This window comes from Saimiri boliviensis, chromosome 13 (assembly GCF_048565385.1).
Source record: "Saimiri boliviensis isolate mSaiBol1 chromosome 13, mSaiBol1.pri, whole genome shotgun sequence".
NCBI lineage: Eukaryota > Metazoa > Chordata > Mammalia > Primates > Cebidae > Saimiri > Saimiri boliviensis.
In genome coordinates, this window is record NC_133461.1 from 57,252,347 (window position 1) to 57,272,588 (window position 20,242).

Genomic DNA, 20,242 nt, shown 5'->3' on the forward strand with positions numbered 1-20,242 from the left:
CACTTACCTGCTCAGTTCCTGCTTAAAATAGATTTAACAGAAATCTCCTCAATAAACATGTGCTGTATTCTGGTTTGGGTGCTACTTAAAAGAATACAGTTGAGAAACAGTGACTGTATTTTGCCATGTTTTTCCATGAGCCATCTCATTTTAACTGCATCTTATCTTCCAACTGTAATGACCATTTAGGAAAGAGGTTTTTTTGTTGTTTGTTTGTTTGTTTTTTTGAGACGGAGTTTTTTGCTCTGGTTACCCAGGCTGGAGTGCAATGGCGCGATCTCGGCTCACTGCAACCTCCGCCTCCCGGGTTCAGGCAATTCTCCTGCCTCAGCCTCCTGAGTAGCTGGGACTACAGGCACACGCCACCATGCCCAGCTAATTTTTTTTGTATTTTTAGTAGAGACGGGGTTTCACCATGTTGACCAGGATGGTCTCGATCTCTTGACCTTGTTGATCCACCCGCCTTGGCCTCCCAAAGTGCTGGGATTACAGGCTTGAGCCACCGCGCCCGGCTGTTGTTTGTTTTTTTAAACTTACAACCTTAAAGGGTTATTTAAAAGTAGTCTATGGAATACCATTTTGCCCTAATTAGCTTCATGATGGTGTGAACTCTAATAATATATTTAGATCAAGCAAGAAAAAGACCCAAAACCACTTTGGGGCTAATCAGTGAAATTTTTTCCCTTTGTTGCATACCAGATACCCTCTGGTGTTGCACAACTATTTTTATTCTGCTAATTTATGACAAGTGTTAAATAGAACAAAGAATTACTCCAACAAGTTATACGACACGTTGCTTATTTTCAAAGTACAGTTTAATATCTAGGTGCCAGCCCTTGATAGAAATTTTTTAAACATCTTCCTGGACTTTGGGTTAGTTAAATCTAAACTTAGTTAAAGATTAAGTAGGATAATGTGTATTGATTTGTTAAAAGAATCAAGTAATAATTACTGAGCTGATTCCTGAGGGTGTAGGACTTTTAGCTGAACTAAAAGTTCATCTTGATAGGTACAATCTTGGATTTCTAAAAAATCTATTTTTGTAAAACTATTTCCAAGAAATTTTAAGCCTTTTCACTTCAGAAAGAAAAAGGGTGTTGGGGCTGAACAGTTAATTTTCTTGAGCAGCAAGGAGTTTCTTCCAAACGTCACCATCTGGATACTGGTGCTTCTTTACAGATTCCTCCTTCATTTCTGTTGAGTAGCCAGCATCCTATCAAAGACAAAAAAATTAAAGTCAAGTCACGTTAACAACCACCTGGAACAAAAACAGATTTTATGTATTTCTGCTGCTCCAAGAAATGCTTTTACATCTAAGCCAGAGGTGATTAGTTTTTGTTGTTGTTGTTGTTTTGTTTTTTTCTTTTTAGATGTAGTCACTCCATCTGTCGCCCAGCCTGCAGTGCAATAGTGCAATCTCGGCTCACTGCAACCTCTGCCTCCCAGATTCAAGCAATTCTCTTGCCTCAGCCTCCTGCGTAGCTGGGATCACAGGCATCCACCACCATGCCTGGCTAATTTTTTGTATTTTTAGTAGAGATGGGGTTTCACCATGTTGGCCAGGCTCTTTTGAACTCCTGACCTCAAATGATCCACTAGCCTTGGCCTCCTAAAGTGTTGGAATTACAGGTGTGAGCCACCACAGCCAGCCCTGATTAATATCTTTAAGTTTTGACATTGTTGGAAATAGGGCAGAGGAACACATTTTACTGGCTACTTGCCAGGATTAGTTAACTAAACTCATCAAACTCTGATAATATCTTGACCTCTCTTGGTGAAAATGAGCCATGATCTCTTGAATATGATCAGAATAAATGGCCCCAACCACACGATTGTTGTCAAAACCTTTTAGGTCACTAACTTGCTAGATGGTGCCAGTCTTTTTGCACAGGGAGTACAAATGTTAAGGTCTCCACTAGTGAGGAAAGGCTAATGTTAGAGAAGTCTTGTCAGAGGCAATTTAACCTCCAAGCCCTGGCCTCAGGCCTGAGAATTTTAATACTGACAAACTGAAGAACCGTTTGTTTCTGGATATTGCAAATAAACCGGAGTCAAAGTTTGGTGCACTATTGTCTAGTTCATGAGACAGGCGTGGTAGTGGCTGGCAGCATCTCCTCTGCAGGGTTCCCCAGGCCACAGCTTACCTTGGGAGGCATGTAGGAAGCCTGCTGGATCATCACAGGATACTTGAAATGCTCGTGCAGGTGGTCAACATACTCACACATCCTAGGAGGAGGGAATCAGATTGGGGCAATGTCTGAATTCAGACATTCACATGGTGCTAACTTAAAGCAGAAGGGGCATGTACTACTGAAATGACAGAGTCGGCCAAGGCTTAGCTGTGTTACAAGTTACTAGGCAAGCCCCTGCACCTCTGTGTCTCAGGTGCTTTTCATCTAAAATGCAGCAATGTGGGGTGGGGACTTCAATGAAATGAACCACAAAGTCACGAGAGGTTTTGTGATGCCTTTTAAAAAGCACCAATTCAGACTCTAAAATCTGCAATTATTTGGGTTCCTCTGGCCAAAAGTCAGATGAATAGATTGAAATCACCAAAGGCTGTGATCTACAGTATTTTTCAAGAAGCATTTGTATTTTTTCATATGGCTGCAGCAGTTGCCAGGGCCTTGGAGGTTTTTTGGCAGGCAGGGTTGGGAGGCCATTTTGACACTGCCTCATTTGAGCACCTAGGAAGCATTAGCACTGTGAAGCTTTCTCAGTGCAGTTTGCGCCTGGAAAGCAATCCCAACAGGCCCATGGGACCACAGCTTAGGGAGGTGGGACACACCCATCTCCATCCAAGAACCCGGACATCTAAGGAACCGAACCCAGGTAAAATACATTCCATACTCCCCACCCAAAAAATGAAACCACCAAATGAGGTTCCTTTCAGGTATACGAATGATTTACATGAAGATCAGAGGATTTAGAATCAGATCAATCTGGGGGGCCGGGCGTGGTGGCTCAAGCCTGTAATCCCAGCACTTTGGCAGGCTGAGGCGGGTGGATCACGAAGTCAAGAGATTGAGACCATCTTGGTCAACATGGTGAAACCTCGTCTCTACTAAAAATACTAAAAATTAGCTGGGCGTGGTGGTGCGTGCCTGTAGTCCCAGCTACTCAGGAGGCCAAGGCAGGAGAATTGCCTGAACCCAGGAGGCGGAGGTTGCGGTGAGCCGAGATCGCGCTATTGCACTCCAGCCTGGGCAACAAGAGCGAAACTCTGTCTCAAAAAAAAAAAAAAAGAAGGAATCAGATCAATCTGTTCATGTTCTGCATCAGCCGCTTTGGATTTTTGAGGCTTGGGGCAAGTGCCAGAGCTCTGCTGCCTGACTTCCATCACCTGTTATTGAACAGTTGTGATAGGCTGATATGGTTTGGATTTGTGTCCCTGCCCAAATCTTATGTTGAACTGTCATCCCCAGTGTTGGCAGCAGAGCCTGCTGGGAGGTGACTGGATGATGGAGCACCCTTTCTCTGGTGCTGTTCTCAAGATAGTGAGTTACCACAAGATCTGGTGTTTAAAAGTGTGTAGCATCTTCCTCACCCCACTCTCTTCCTCCTGCTCTTGACCATGAGAAATGCTTATTTCCCCTTCACCTTCCACCATGATTTTAAGTTTCCAGAAGCTGAGCAGAAGCTGCTATGCTTCCTGTACAGCCTGTAGAACTGTGAGCCAATTAAACCTCTTTTTTTTTTTTTTTTTTGAGACAGAGTTTTGCTCTTGTCACTCAGGCTGGAGTGCAGTGGCACGATCTTGGCTAACTGCAACCTCTACTTCCCAGGTTCAAGCAATTCTCTGGCCTCAGCCTCCCCAGTAGCTAGGACTACAGGCGTGCGCCACCATACCCGGCTAATTTTTGTATTTTTAGTAGAGATGGGGGTTTCACCGTGTTAGCCAGGATGGTCTCAGTCTCCTGACCTCATGATCTGCCTGCCTCAGCCTCCCAAAGTGCTGGGATTACAGGTATAAGCCACTATACCCAGCCTACCTCTTTTCTTTATAAATTACCCAGTCTCAGGTATTTATTGCAGAGCAAGGATACACTAATACAGTATAAAATAGTTTGGCTACATTAAAAGATAGCACCTGTCTACTGACCCCCTGAAGAGAGAAACTGTTACCGTTACTGAAGCCTCCTGTGTACACTCAAGGGTCCCATTTACCTCTCACAGTGCTAAATTTGGTGTTTTCCTTTCTCAATGCATGCTTTTGTGCCTTTGCTATATACTTGTGATCTTTCTGTGAGACATTTAATTCCAGGAGATACGAAAAGCATTAACAAGCAAAGCAAAGCCATATGTGTGCAGATGACTGGGGGAGATTGTCCTAAGTTAAAGGCCACCTAGGCATTCCGAAAATAAGATGAAATAAATGTGCGTCCAGACCATGGAGACTCCAGCATTGGGAAGAGGAGATTGAACGGAAGTACAGAATACATGTGATGAAAACAGAATCTGGTTGAGGGAGTAGTGTGGCTGCAAGCCTCACCTTAAACGTACTTAAAAAGTAAAGTGAGTCAGCTACCAGACCCCATCCTAGCAGGCAAAATGACTATTTGCTGGTGGGTCTGTGCTTTTACTTCCCCATGTGGAGAAGTGGAAGCAAAACCAACTCTGCCTGAGCGTTATAGGACAGGCCCGTGGACAAGGTCTTGGTAATTTTGGTCATGAAGGCAGAATTTACAAGCTCTGGCCTGGATTGAGGAACCCTACTGAAGCAGAAAGTATTAATGCCACATTACTGACCTGTTTTTAAGGCTTGCAGAGACTGATATGTAGTCAAATATAATCAGGTGCTGCACCAGTTCACAGAGGCCAACTCCACCAGCATGGGGGCAAACAGGAACTAAAAGGAAATTGTTTCTATTTAATGCCAAGAGTAGGGCAGAGAAAGGAAGGGATGAAAGTGAACTTTCTGGTTTTTCTTACTGCCCACAGGTGACTCAATCATTCATTAATATTTAGGAATGAAATTCCAAGATGAAAATCATCAACAGCCGGGCGCGGTGGCTCAAGCCTGTAATCCCAGCACTTTGGGAGGCCGAGGCAGGTGGATCACGAGGTCGAGAGATGGAGACCATCCTGGTCAACATGGTGAAACCCCGCCTCTACTAAAAATACAAAAAACTAGCTGGGCGTGGTGGCACGTGCCTGTAATCCCAGCTACTTAGGAGGCTGAGGCAGGAGAATTGCCTGAGCCCAGGAGGCGGAGGTTGCAGTGAGCCGAGACCACGCCATTGCACTCCAGCCTGGGTAACAAGAGCGAAACTGCGTCTCAAAAAAAAAAAAAAAGAAAATCATCAACAATTCCTGGATTAAGGCTACATGAAAGTTAGAAAAAAAAATGAAATGGCAAACTACAGACTCCTGTGCATGTGACTTCCAAGCCATCAAGGGAGGTGTCTGATTAGTGGGGAAATGAAGGTGTGGTCTGCAGCTGCTGCAGCGCCCTTACTTTCAAACTTTTTGGCCATCAGCAATACTGAGAGGTTCTCATTGATACTGCCCAGTCTGCAACTGTCAATCTGGAGGAACTGCAGGGCCTTCGCCTGTAGGAGTTGCTTAAATATCACTCTATTGTGGCACTGGAAATAGAATTGAAAATAACACCAACAGAAGAGTCAGCCTTGGCCTTCAGGATCTCTAAACCTGGCAATGCAGCTACTCTATGCCAGTCATTATTCATCAGTGGCCTTCAGGAAGCCCAAATTGTATTTCTTCTTTGTTCTCACTGGGCATGAGGCAAGCTTTTATAGTGTGGGCAGGGACCTTGTGCCCACTTTACAAATCTGCTAATGCAACAGTGTGAGTCAGGTCAAAAGCACACTGGCTCGCTATTTAAGAGGGAATGACTGTCACAGTGAGTGACAAGTGGGAGATGAACCGAAGCATCAGGATGAAATACAGTGACAGTGATGAGCAGGTGGCACAGATGACAACACGGTCTATGGCAGAATGGTATTGCTCCTTTTGCTGGGAAAACAGAATCTGCTCCTCATGCTGCTCTCCTCAGGGGCTGACTGCCGCAGGTTTTGGCAGATACTTGGGCTTCATTTATAAGCTCAAAAAGTGAACACAGTCATGTTTATTCAATTTGAAAGCTGGCTTTCTTAAAACCATTTTCTGCACTTGCAATAGCAACTTGAAATTGCTGCCTTGTCAACTGCAATTAGACGCTTTGAAAAAGATAGCTGACCTTAGTCATATGAATTGGAGAAATGGCCACAAACGTTTTCTATATCTGACTCCAGACTCATAAAATGACCCAACTTCTAAGACGATGAAAATTTCCCAACTCAAAGTACAGCAGGTAATGGAGCCTAACACACAACTGTGTCCCCCAGTCGCTGGTCAGTGTGTACTGACCCCAAAGGGACATCACTCACCTGTTCTCCTGTGGCAACGCCAATTCCTAACGGGACCAGTGCCTATGAAATAGAAGGCAGGCTGGTGTTATTTTCCTAAGTTTTGAACTGCAACTCCTAATGTTTAAAAACATTTATAGCTGAAAGAGGAAATGGCCCTGCTGTTGAGCCATGTGAAGATTCAAGGCTGGCAGAAGGATGTCCAGGGGAACACGTGCGTGCAGAAGGGCTCCATGTATCTGCAGAGAAGGGGAGCACTGCTGAGTTGCTGCCACCAGCCAGTTCCTGGTCAGGACTTTGCAGGTCTCCTGCAGTGTCTTCCCTCTCCAGGCTGCACAGTGGCATAAGGACAGGGTCACTCGGAGCGGCTCATTGTGGACTCACAGGGTCCAACCTTCAGCTCACTCCTTCCTATGGGTCACCACTCCCTCAATTCCCTTTGAGAAACCTCCTTCTAGAACCCTCTCATATATATATACACACACATACACGCATATATATATACATATATATATATATGTATATATATATATATATATATATTTTTTTTTTAGATACAGTCTCGCTCTGTTGCCCAGGCTAGAGTGCAGTGGGGTGATCTCAGCTCACTGCAACCTCTGCCTCTCGGGTTCAAGCAATTCTCTGCCTCAGCCTCTTGAGTAGCTGGGATTATAGGAGCCCATCACCACGCCTGGCTACTTTTTTTATTTTTAGTAAAGATGGGGTTTCACCGTCTTGGCCAGCCTGGTCTTGAGCTCCTGACCTCGTGATCCACCTACCTTGGCCTCCCAAAATGCTGGGATTACAGGCATGAGCCACTGCACCCAGCATATTTTTTTGTTTTTTTGAGACCGAGTCTTGCTCTGTCACCGAGGCTGCAGTATAGTGGCATGATCTCAGCTCACTGCAACCCCTGCCTCCTGGGTTGAAGCAATTCTCGTGCCTCAGCTTCCTGAGTAGCTGGGACTACAGGTGCATGCCACCACACCTGGCTAATATTTGTATTTTTAGTAAAGTCAGGATTTTGCCATTTTGGCCAGGCTGATCTCCTGACGTCAGATGATCAGCCTCCCGAAGTGTTGGGATTACAGGTGTGAGCTACTGCGCCTGGCCTCATGTCTTTGTTGAGTCCAGAATCTTCCTTAAGGCAGGAAAAAGCCATGAAGAAAACTTCAAAAAAAAAAACATTTTCCTTCCAGCTCAATGGGTGGCCTTAGACCTCAATCTGCATGTTAGGCTGAGCCCGTTGCTCACCTGGTAAACTCCTCACCTGGTAAGGTACTGAACTCTGTACGTGAACACAGCCCTGCTGCTCTGTGTCCTCTCACCTGGCCCCTGAACACTACCTCACTCACCTGCCACCTGGGCTTTGGGCGCTCCCCTCCATCCTCTACTGGGACTGTGACTCCACAGCTCCTCTCTTCAGGCATCCTTGGCTTCTCCCTGGTTTCCCTTCCCTTTGTTTAGGACCACACCAATCACACTAATAGCTAACACTTTTGGAGCCCTAAGTACCTGTCAGGTGCTGTGCAAAACACTGACTTAAAGATTCCTGGTTTCGATCAGTGGGAGAGGAGCCATCGTTATCCCCATTTTATAGAAAATAAGAAAACAGGTGTGCTGGGTTTGAACTATTCTGGGATCACAAAGCTAGAAAGTGGTAGAGCCTGGGCTGGAACTCCACTGATTCCAGAGCCAGAGGCGGCATCTGAATCACTGGACTAAGCCAACTTCTCAGCACAAAAATCCCTGCATTCACGAGCCAAGTGTCCCTGATTTCAATGCTGGCCCTGCCTCTCGCAGGATGTATGACCTTGGGCAAGCCCCACCTGTGCCACCGAAAGCCTCGGCCTTCTCACCTGCAGAAGGTCTTAGTTTGAGCAGATGGTCTGTAATGCACCTTTTCAAGCTAACATTTTATGCTTCTTAAAATTTATTTATTTATTTATTAGAGATGGGGATTTCACCATGTTGGCCAGGCTGGTCTTGAACTCCTGACCTTAGGTGATCCACCCACCTCAGCCTCCCAAAGTGCTGGGATTACAGGCATGAGCCACCACGCCCGGTGCTTCTTAAAATTTCTAATTTGAATATTCTTGGTTCTTTATCTCAGAAGAGAAAGGGAGAAATGGAGGAAGTGGGAGGAGGAAAGGCCATTTGACTTACCCGTTCTAGCATTTTAAGCATATATGTTTCTGGCACTGACTAGGGGCCCAGTGTTTTTCTTCATTTTTAATATTTCCTGAATCTGCTCTATTTGAGCTGCCCTCTCCCTTTATCTCTCCCAGATGCCTGGACAAGCCTCCTCACTCCCATCCCTGCCTGGATATTTCCCTGCCCGTTCCTCATCTCCCACACACCCTCTATCTCAGTGCACTCTACATGTAGCCACCAATCACATCATCTGTGGTCCAACTGTCACCATGCTGTCCTTTCACTGGAGAAGCTGCAGCGGCTCACTGACTGGCTGCATCCTCTGAGTGGACAGACCCCATAATCCAGCCCCACATGCCAGCCTATCTAACAGTTCCCTGGTGTGTGCCTTGTGTTCCCTTGGGCATCTCCACTGTCCCTGCGTGGACCTGCAGGCTCTGCAGATGCTCCTCCCTCAGATACTCCTAAGGGGCCTCCCCTATGTAAGCAAAATCTCAGAGGGTTAAAGCCCTGAGGAGCTTCCTAGGAGATGCTCAGGTGGGCAGAGATCAGGTTGGTGCTAGGCCAGCTGGCATTCAGCAGGGCATAGCCACCCAACAAGAGCCCTAAGAAGAAAAAGCAAGTGGGACCCAAGGTGAAAAGTCTTGTTTCTCTGTGGCTCCTCACCCGAGATTCCTATTGTGGAATGATTCCTTGGAAAGTTTGGGTTCTGTTTAAATAACGAATGCTGTGGTTGCTCTGTGGCTCCTGCTTACCCTTCCCTCACCTGTGGCTTAGCTTTCCTTACGGACTCAGCTCTGGCCGTCCCCCTCATTCCATCCCACACCCAACGTTCTCCTCAATGAACTTTTCTACTGTGCTCGGCATTCAGTGCCCTGGCTCAGTATCCTCCAGTCTTTGTTTCATGTATCTCAGCTTTTCTCTCTGGCGAGGCTGAAAAGTGAAAGAGGAGGGTATTTCTGAAACCCAGGCTTTGGCAGAGCATCCCACATAACGTACATCATGTGCTGATTTGCTGAGAGAAACGGAGAACTGGTCCCTGAGCCCCCAACTCTGTACTTGCAGTATGACCCATGAGTTTATATGGGATGATCAAGGTGTCCCTCCTAGAACTGGAACCAAGACTGCTTCATGGGAGTTAAAGGTGTAAGATCAACACAGAATGGGGAGTGTGCAACTGTGCAAAGTCACCTCAGGAAAAATGTTTCTAGGCAGGCAGGACATTCATAAGCCACATAAATATACAGTCATGTCACTTAATGACAAGAATACCCTCTGAGAAATGTGCCCTTAGGTGATTTCATCATTGTGTGAACATCACAGAGTGTATTTACATGACCCTAGATAGTAGTGACTACTCCATACCCAGACTGACTATATGGCATAGATTATTGCTCCCAGGCTACAAAACTGTACAGCATGCCACTGTACTGAATGCAGTTGCAGCAGGCAACTGCAACACAATGGCCAGTATCTGAACATCCTTAAACACAGGGAAGGTAATGCGTTGCACTAGGACATCTCTAGTCAATCTCTACAACGTCACTAGGCAATAAGCTTTTCAGCTCCATTATAACCTTATGGGATTATTTATGCTACACCATCATTCACACAGTCTTCCACGACTAAAACATTGTTATGTGGCACATGACTGTGTCACACCAGTTAGTATGTAGGAGAAAAAAATTATCAGATGGAAACACAAGGCCGGGCATGGTGGCTCACACCTGTAATCCCAGCACTTTGGGAGGTCAAAGTGGGTGGATCGTCTGAGGTCAGGAGTTCAAGACTGGCCTGCCCAAACTCCAACTCTACTAAAAATACAAAAAAAAAAAAAAAAAAAAAAAATTAGCCAGATGTGGTGGCACACACCTGTAGTCCCAGCTACCTCGGAGGCTGAAGCAGGACAATCGCTTAAACCTGGGAGGCAGAGGTTGTAGTAAGTCGAGATTGGGCCACTGCACTGCAGCCTTGGTGACTGAGCAAGACTCTATCAAAGAAAGAAAGAAAGAAGGGGGGGAGGGAGGGAAGGAGGGAGGGAGGAAGAAAGAAAAAAAGAAAAGGAAGGAAGAGAGAAAGAAGAAAGAAAAGAAAGAAAGGAAGGAAGGAAGAAAAGAAAGTAAGAAAGTAAAAAACAAAAGAGGCATCAAAGGCAAATGTTAGCTAGGCCTGTGGCTAATGGGGAGGGACAGTATATCCAAGCTCAGAGATGGATGGACTGGACCACTGCAGTCCAACACCATCACATATTCAAATCCCATAGCCAGTCCCTGCCCTGATTTCTCACTCATCTGGCAGCCTTTGGCTTAATACAGCTCCTTATGGAGATTGCTAGAAGTTAAAGTTTTCTTCATAAATTAACCGGCTGGCACTCTGCCTGTGTAGAGCCGTGCTGCAAGCCTGAGTAATGGGAGACTGCCCGGGTCACAGAATGTTACTCAGATGTTCCCATGTTTCAAGTGCTTTCTAAACCTGAAAGGGAGAAAGACTGGCTCCAATTAGGGTGAATTTATCACAAGGGCTCTTGTGATACAAAAAGACAGGTTGCCTTCTCTTGGGGAGACCTCTGACCTAGACATTAGCCAAGCAAACCTTTCCTTTTGAGTCATCTGAAGGAATCTCCAGTTTTCATTTCATTCTGGGTGAAGAGTCTTATAATATCTATCACATTTCTGGCAGGGTGTGGTGGCTCACACCTGTAATCCCAGCACTTTGGGAAGCCGAGGGAGGCAGATCACCTGAGGTCAGGAGTTTGAAACCAGCCTGGCCAGCATCGTGAAACTCCGTCTCTAATGAAAATACGAAAAATTAGTCTGGCATGGTGCTGCGCACCTGTAGTTCCAGCTGCTTGGGAGGCGGAGGCACGAGAATTGCTTGAACCTGGGAGGCAAAGGCTGCAGTGAGTCGAGATGGCACCATTGCACTCCAGCCTGGGCAACAGAGTGAGACTCTATCTCAAAACAAAACTACAACAACACCACCACCACACACACCCCTATCACATTTCTATATTTACAAAGTATAGGAACCATGTCTATTAACCTTCAAATTGCTGGTAGTCCTTCAACTTTCAGCAGCTTACTTTATCTAAAACAAACAGAAATAAGGGCAAAGTATAAGCTGAAGAAGACAAGGGAACATCAGGCCTGTAACTCCAGTGTTTGTCACACATTACAATTATTTCAGCTACTTTATCAGGAAATGCAGGAGGGAGCGAGTGAAGGAATTTCAGGATCTGTTCCCAGCACTCTGAAAAACTAAACAAAAAAAATAAATTGCCATGGCAGCTGCCACCGCCATTTTCCTACCTTGGAAATGGTGGCGTGCCCCAGAATGTCATCAGGGGAGGTTGGCTCCTCAATCCACAATGGCTTGAACTTGGCTAGCTTGGACATCCACTCCACTGCCTCAGGCACGTCCCAGCGCTGGTTGGCATCCATCATCTGCAAAAAGAGATTCTTCACAGGGAGGTCTGCCCTGAGCCAACCTTGCTGTAGGGCTGTGACTCCTAGGGAGGAAATGCTGTCACTCAGTGCCACCAACAGCTGAGTGAGATCCCCTAACACCTCTGCTGATGCCCAGCACACGGCCCTAACAAAAAGAGCCAAAGAGCAGCCACCGAGACGGGGACTCTGGCTCCAGATACAGTCTTTTGGAGGAGCTGTGAATTGTTTGAGGAGCCGCTGGGATGTCCGGCAGTGCCCTGGGCTGGGCCATGAGAAGTGCCCACTGGCCCATGGCTCCGATCCAATCGCCATTTAGATGCCACCCAAATACATGTGTCTTGCAGTGTTGGTTGTATTTGTAGGAATCATTTTGTCACATTCTGAATCGTGCACAATCAACAACAAGTTTGTTCAATAGTCATTTATTGACTACTGCCTACTAGGTGTCTGGCACAGTAATAAATAGCATAAACTCTTCCATAATGGTGCACCTACTCCACTAGGCACTTTATGGATTTCGTTCCATTTAATATTTATAATAACCAGCCAGGCATGGTGGTGCATGCCTGTAATCTCAACACTCTGGGAGGCTGAATCCAGTGGATTTCTTGAGCCCAGGAGTTCACGACCAGCCTGGGCAACATAGCAAAACCCTGTCTCTACAAAAAAATCCAAAAATTAGCTGGGTGTGGTGGCTCTCACCTGTAGTCCCAGCTACTCAGGAGCCTGAGTTGAGAGGATCCCCTGAGCCAGGGGAGGTCAAGGCTGCAGTGAGCTGTGATCATGCCGCTGCACTCTAGCCTGGGTCACTGAGTGAGACCCTATCTCAAAATAAGTAAATAAATAACCCCATGAGGTAGTTCATATTTACCCATTTTACAAACAATAAAACTGTCATGCAGAGAAATTAAGTAACTTGCTTAAGAACAGTAAGTCAAGTCAATGGTGAGTTCAAGTCCAGTCCTCTCCCTCCTAGGCCCTGGCTCTCTGTGTGCCACTATCCTTCTTGGAAGCCAGGTACTGGCTGTGCCCTGCTTAAGGGACAGCCCCTCATCCCTGATCTTACCGTGCTTGGCGTAGAACACAAAAATAGACATCTCTAGAGAATGTGCTATGTAATAAGAGCTCCCTCCCAGGACACTATGAGAACCAGAGGACAGTATGCTCAGAATAAAAAAAATTTTTAAGAGACTAGGTCTCACTCCGTTGCCCACGCGGGAGTGCAGTGGTGTTACTGTACCTCACTGGAGCCTCCATCTCCTGGGCTTAGTGATCTTCTTGCCTCATCTTCCACAGTAGGTGGGACTATAGACGTGCACCACCATACCTGGTTAAATATTTTTCCTTCCTTCATTTAGAGATGGAGTCTTGGTAGGTACCCCAGGCTGGTCTCAAACTACTGGTCTCAAGTGATCCACCTGCCTCAGCCTCCCAAAGCATTAGGATTATAGGCAGGAGTCACTGTGTTCAGCCCAGAATCCGTTTTTGGTGGGGTTTTTTTGGGATTTTTTGGTAGAGATGGGGTTCCACCATGGTGCCCAGGCTGCTCTCGTTGTACTCCTGAGCTCAGGCAATCCACTCACCTTGGCCTCCCAAAGTGCTAGGATTACAGGCATGAGCCACTGCGCCTGGCCAGCCCAGAATCAATTTTTATCGTAAGTTATTTGGATAAGGATGATCTCATAAAACAAAAACAGCATTAATTCATGCATAAATAGTGATCCTGGGTCAAGAACTCAAAATTTCTATTTAACTTATGCAAAAAGCCTCTAAAGTCTCATAAAAACATCTTACTGTGACTTTCTTTCATGGAAATATTTTACACATAAGAACTGTTTTATAAAAATGCCAATCAGAAATGGCTGATCGGTACATTTATCTCAGCTGAAGTTACAACATTTCTTCAATAATGAGGAGCTAGGAGGGGAAATTAAATGATTGACATACCAGAGCACCAATGGGAAACCTGTTTGCTCAGGTGCAGCTGTGTTAGCAAGAAAGGATCCTTAACCCCAGACTTAATTAACTAGTTCTGCAGAATTAAAAAATGTAAAACTATCAGTCCCTTCGCTTTTTTTTTTTTTTTTGAGTTCACCTACTGCAAGACTATAGAACTGTACTTCCTCTGACAATAAGTTTTTAAATTCCCAATATTCTTTAATCTGTGCTTGAAACAAGTTATATTTAGCCCTGGACAGAGGCTGCTGCTTCTCAGTGGAGTGAGACGATATTTACCAAAGTCTTCTCCGGTCCAATAACATCTCGGATGAGTTGGCATCTTCGCTCATCATCCTGGAGATCAGCACCCACCTTTACTTTAAACCTAGAAAATGCATTTGGTTTGCTAGTTTAGACCTGTACCTGGACTTGGCAAGGGCACCTGGATCTGCAGAAGCAACTGTCTCTGTCAATAATTCACAGACCATGTTTTTTAGTAACTTCTTGCTCTTTCCCCATCTTCGGATAAGTCACTTGAAATAAACCTGTGAACTTTATCTCTTCATTCAGTTTCAGGGCAATGACTTTCAATTATCTGCTTACCTGGAGTTAAGGAGCTAGACCAGAGAAGTCAGGTCTTTAAAACAATTAACTGAGTTTAGAGTTTTCATGCGATGAAAAGGAATTAAGAACAAAAAAGCCACAGTGAGAATTGAAGAGGAGAGTGGGGCTGAAAAGGGGTGCCGAGTGAGCCACCCTGTGATAGCCTGAATGGAAAGGGTCTGGCTTACAAAGGAGAGCTTTGTCTGAATTAACTCAGTGAGAGGAAGGCCACAGGGAAGATCTGTCCCCTGCAGTGCAGGGGCCTGAGGTTCTGGGAGGGAAAGTGATGAGGTCACGTAACTGGGGAACAGCAGAGTGCGGCTGGAGCTTCCGTGTAGAGGTCTCCTTTACACCACATCCAGACACTTGTAGGGAGTTCCTTAATCTGTTTGGATGTCCAGCTATTCTCTTGAGACATGGGCCTCTACATCCACACTCTGTGACTCTGCTGTTAGAAGAGGTGCTGCTGACCTCAGTGTGGGCACTGACAGGTGGAGGAGGGGACACCACCGCAGGGACGCCAGCAGCTGCCCCCTTGAACACTAGCCTGTCCTCCTTGTGCACCTCCTTGGCTGGGGTCTTCCTGCTGCTTTGCAAAGAGCCCCAGCTTGCAGACTGCCGCATGCTCTCAGGCACCTGCCATTCTCTTCTGTACCATCTGGGGGCTTCAACTACATGATCCGTGATGCTCCAGAGAGAGTGGCTGGCCACAGGCTCTGGGTGCCAGGCTTCCCGTGCTGGGAAGAGGCCCTTTAAATCTCCTCACAGCCTTCTCTGAGTCACCAGATACATTGCTGCAGCCTCCCCCGGGGATGTAGAGGGAGAGCGAGCAGCCAGCACTTACAGCAGCTGCTCTGAATCCTGCCCTGTGCCGGTCCTTCTGAGATATGGCAAATTTGAGGAGAACCATAAGCTCATATTATTTGTACTGATAGGGAGAAAATGAAGTTCAGGGAGGTTGAGCAATTTACCCTTGATCACATAGTGAGTATTTACAGGAGATGAGGGGAAAGGCAAAATGTGATTTCAGTTCCATGAGATGCCAAGGCCTCATGCTGCCTCCTTCAAGTTCTTACTCCTCAACCCTTTATTTAGCTGAGGCCTTAACAAGAATCCAGTGCCTCTCCAACTTGAGTGTGCATAGGAATCACTCAGGGATCTTGTTCCAGTGCAGATTCCCACACAGCAGGTCTGAGGAGAGGCCCAGGCTGCATTTCTGACAAGCTCCCAGTTGATGCTGGAGCTCCTGCTCCACAGAACACACTGAGTAGCAGGAGGCTCAGAGACCAGAATGGCTGCAGGTCAGATAGGAAGACTGGTGACATGTCACAGGCAAAAAAGTGCCATGGTGAGCTGCACTGAGGGACGCACAGAGACCAGGTCGAGAGATGATGGTCCCTCTGCATCTTGCCCTGTGTCAGGACATCGACCATCAAGGCTCATCCATAGAAGGTCTTAGGATGGCCAGAGGTCTTTACCTGCACATGCGAGAGTCAGAAGGGAGAAGTGCAGATGAGCAGTATGGAAAGGAGGTGGCCTGGAGGAAGAGGAGGGCTGTCACTCAAGTGGAAGAGGAAGCCTGGCTCTTGGGAACTGGGACCTGTGGCTGGAAATTACATGGAAGCAAAAGGTTCCTGACTTTTTTTTTTTTTTTTTTTTTTTTTTTTTTTTTTTTTTTTAAGAGACAGGGTTTCACCATATTGATGTCAGGCTGGTCTCAAACTCCTGACCTCAGGTGATACACCCACCTCAGCCTCCCAAAGTGCTGCGATTACAGGTGTGAGCCACTGCGCCCGGCCATGTTCCTGACATTAAAGACCCACCTGGCTGGGTGTGGTGGCTCATACCTGAAATCCCAGCACTTTGGGAGGCTGAGGCGGGCGGATCACCTGAGGTTAGGAGTTTGAGACCAGCCTGATCAGTATGACAAAACTCTGTCTCTACTAAAAATATAAAAATTAGCCAAGCATGGTGGAGGGTGCCTGTAATCTCAGTGACTCAGGAGGCTGAGGCAGGAGAATGGCTTGAACCCAAGAGGTGGAGGTTGCAGTGAGATTGTGCCATTGCACTCCAGCCTGGGTAACAAAAGTGAAACTCATCTCAAAACAAACAAAAAAACCCCACCTAATACTTAAAGCCCTCAAAGAATGAAAAGTGCCTCACCAAGTTAAGCTCACTGCCTCTGGAGATGTTCATACAAAAGCTGAATCAACACTGCTACTGATGGTAAAGAATGGATTTCTATTCTAGGGCCTGAAATCAACAATCTTCCAGGCCTCTTTCAACTCTGATGTCCTAGAATTTGAATGAGGACTCACATTCTGCCTTTAGAGAAAGAGCCTGGCCTAAGGGGAAACTTCTCTTATGCATCCCTATGAGCCTGTGGGTGCCTTTTACTCCTTGGCTCCTCTCTACTACCTGGGTCCCTCCTTCGCCAACTGGGAAAGTCAGGTCCATCATCACAAACACTCACCGGGTCCAGCCGTCCTTCAGTGCCTGGGTGCAGAGCTGTGGGAAAGGAGCACAGGGTCACACACTGGAGAGGACCCCTCAGTCTGACCAGACATCAGTCACTGCTGATCTGTTTCACAAGCATTGTGGTCATAGCATAGACCAGAGCAACACCCATGTGTTGTTGAAATTAACAGCAGAAACAGCTTAGCTGACAGAGATCACTTTTTACTTGGAGGGTGACTTTCTTTCCTCATCTCTGTGGGAACCATTTTTTCAATGGTCACAACCTTCCTGGAAGGGGAATATAGCATTGATCTCTCTTTTTAAAGCTAGGATAGACTGGGTACGGTGGCTCACGCCTATAATCCCAGCACTTTGGGAGATCGAGGCAGGTGGATCACGAGGTCAAGAGATCGAGACCATCCCGGTCAACATGGTGAAAGCTCGTCTCTACTAAAAATACAAAAATTAGCTGGTCATGGTGGTCATGCCTGTAGTCCCAGCTACTTGGGAGGCTGAGGCAGGAGAATTGCTTGAATCCAGGAGGCGGAGGTTGCGGTGAGCCAAGATTGCGCCATTGCACTGTAGCCTGGGTAACGAGCGAAGCTCAGTCTCAAAAAAAAAAAAAAAAAAAAAAAAGCTAGGATATTCTGTGGCATCCATAGAATTAGTGGATTTAAGAGTAACATGCAGAAGCCAGCCTCCCTCTGTCCTCTCTCAAAGTGGTCACAGTGTAAAGAGAAACAGTAATAAATCTACCATGTGCCGACTGCATGCCATGTGCCAGCATGGTGCCTTGAGCGTGACACAACTTACAGCATGTATCTGAATCCTCAAAACCACCCCAGGAAACAGGCATTATTTCTCCATCTCACAGTGGGTCTGCCGCTGTGCTGCTGGGAATCACACCCTAGACTGTCACCTTCCTGAGACCAAGGTGACTCCGTAAGTCACAGAGTCCCTGGGTCCACAAGGTGAATGGCTTTGCATTTGCTCGTGTACTTTCAGAACGAGGCCTTGTATCCAAAAATATATATATTTTTAAATGGAGTCTCACTCTGTCACCCAGACTGGAGCATAGTGGCAATGGGTTCAAGCCATTCTCCTGCTTCAGCCTCCTGAATAGCGGGACCACAGGTGCACGTCACCATGCCCAGTTAATTGTTTTGTTTTGTGTTTTTAGTAGAGATAGGGTTTCACCATGTTGGCCCGGCTGGTTTTGAACTTTTGACCTCAGATGATTCACTCGCCTCAGCCTCCCAAAGTGCTGGAATTACAGGCATGAGCCACCACACCTGGTCAAATAATTTAGAAAAGTGAACAAGAAAGTATTAAATTTCTCCCAGAGAGGAATATAAAGCCCATGTGATATAAGAAGGAGTATGTATTTGGTCTCTGTCCCCGTTTCTGCCCCCCTATTTCCTAGCACACAGCCCCTAAAACCCTTGGCATCTCCTGAGTGATAGGAGGGTCTTCTGTATGTGAATGAGATAGCCCTGCTGAGGTCCCCTATGTAGCTTCAGGATGGGGCTAGGGACAGAAAAACCAGAGAGGCATGATTGTGGGGTTGGAAACTTCAGCCTATCCTAGATCTCTGGGGAGGGGAGGGGGCTGAACGTTGAATCGATGGCCAATGGCCAAATACTTAATCATACCTAAATAGTGAAGCCTCCATAAAAGCCCCAAAGGACGGGGTTCAGAGAGCTTCCAGGTTGGTGAACACATGGCAGTGCTGGGAGCGTGGCTCACCTGGAGAGGACACAGCAGCTCTGTACCCATTGTCACACTTAGCCCTATGCATCTCTTCAGTTTGGCTGTTCTTAAGTTGTATCCTTTATAATAAATGAGTAAACATAGCGTTTCCCTGAATTCTGTGAGCCAATCCACCAAATGATTGAACTCAAAGCGGGGTTTGTGGGAACCTCCCATAAGAGGCAAAGCCAGTCAGAAGCACAGGTGACAATGTGGACTTGTAATTGGCATCTGCCATGGAGCAGTTCTCGAAGACTGAGCACTTAACCCGTGGGGTCTGAAGCTAGCTCCAAGTAGGTGGTGTCAGAATTGAGTAAAATAGCAGGATACCCAGGTGGTGTCCACAGAGAAGTGGAGAACTGGTTGGCATGAGAGAGAAAACCGTACACATCTGGTGTCAGAAGTGAGGTATTGAGAGTAGTGGTGTGAGTACAGATGAAAAAACAGGTTGGTTTCTCCCCATTCAGCCTATCTACAAGTCAGGTTAAAATGCCCACCTGCTTCAACGTATCATCTGAGTACCCCAGCCAGGCGCACGATGTCGTGTAAGCCGGGTAGCCTTGTGCCAGCATTTGCTCCTCTGTGAAAACAGCACCATCAACATTTTGCACTTTCCAGGGCCTTTCGGAATTGGAAGTGTGTGTAGCTAAGCTGTTTCCCATGGAGAGTCCTGCTGTTCTCCTGACTGTGCCTTTCACACACACCCAGCCACAAATTACTAGGATGTCAAACCCAGGTGATCAGGATACCCTCACAGACTGCCCTGCTCCCCAAGGACCCTCCCTAAGCCAGACTTCCTTTCAGCAGTGGCTGAAGCAAACCCTGCAGTTAGGGGTCATACCCAGGAGGCTTCACCATGCAGACTGGAATATTGATCTGAAGCCCTAGCTGCTCAGCATGGGGCATTTTGGAGGACAGTGTGTATCCCAAAAGGACAGGGGCACTCAAAAGTGGGCAATGTTAGCAAAAACAATGAAGAAAATGTTCTTACAACCCACCTCTTTCTCTTTTACCAACTTGACCTTTCTGCAGTATTTCTGGAAGAAATAAAAAGCATCACTCACACTTTTAGGCAACAAAGCATCCCACTCCTGCTCGTGCACATCGGTGTATCCCAGAAAGCTTCCGAACTCACCTAGGGCATCCTCCTCAGTCAGGACATCGGTGATGTACCTGAAATCTATGCAGGACACCAGCATCCTGGGATCCTGGCAGTGTGACAGGAAGGCAAGAGGCCCGAATCAATTCTAAGTTAGGTTATATTTTGTTTTTTAAAATTATATATTATTCTTTGTTTAGAGACAAGGTCTCACTCTGTTGCCCAGGCTGGAGTGCAGTGGTGCCATCACAGCTCACTGCAGCCTCAGTCTCCTGGGTTTATGTGATCCTCCTGCCTCAGCCTCCTGAGTAGCTGGGACTCCAGGTGTGTGCCACCATGCCCAGCTAATTTATTTTTATTTTTGTAGAGATGGAGTCTCACTGTGTTAACCAGGCTGATCTTGAGCTTCTGGTTTCAAGTGATCCTCT

General features: G+C 46.5%; 1 protein-coding gene across 3 annotated transcripts in view; it reads right to left on the minus strand.

Moving 5' to 3' along the window:
* Nucleotides 1–797: 797 nt before the first annotated feature.
* The window catches only part of ENOSF1 (enolase superfamily member 1), a 44,055-nt gene continuing 24,610 nt past the window's right edge, over nt 798–20,242 (minus strand). The window contains exons 6-16 of one of the 3 annotated variants that reach the window (XM_003924797.4): nt 19,851–19,923; nt 19,714–19,752; nt 19,213–19,295; nt 16,983–17,017; nt 14,204–14,291; nt 11,831–11,965; nt 6,390–6,431; nt 5,459–5,588; nt 4,750–4,849; nt 2,145–2,226; nt 798–1,213 (exon numbers count right to left, since the gene is read on the minus strand). In XM_003924797.4, coding sequence (XP_003924846.2) covers nt 1,112–1,213; nt 2,145–2,226; nt 4,750–4,849; nt 5,459–5,588; nt 6,390–6,431; nt 11,831–11,965; nt 14,204–14,291; nt 16,983–17,017; nt 19,213–19,295; nt 19,714–19,752; nt 19,851–19,923 — 909 coding nt within the window. In that variant the 3' untranslated portion in view covers nt 798–1,111. The remainder of the gene's footprint in view (nt 1,214–2,144; nt 2,227–4,749; nt 4,850–5,458; nt 5,589–6,389; nt 6,432–11,830; nt 11,966–14,203; nt 14,292–16,982; nt 17,018–19,212; nt 19,296–19,713; nt 19,753–19,850; nt 19,924–20,242) is intronic. The other 2 variants (XM_010335521.3, XM_074383708.1) reach the window with 2 other exon arrangements.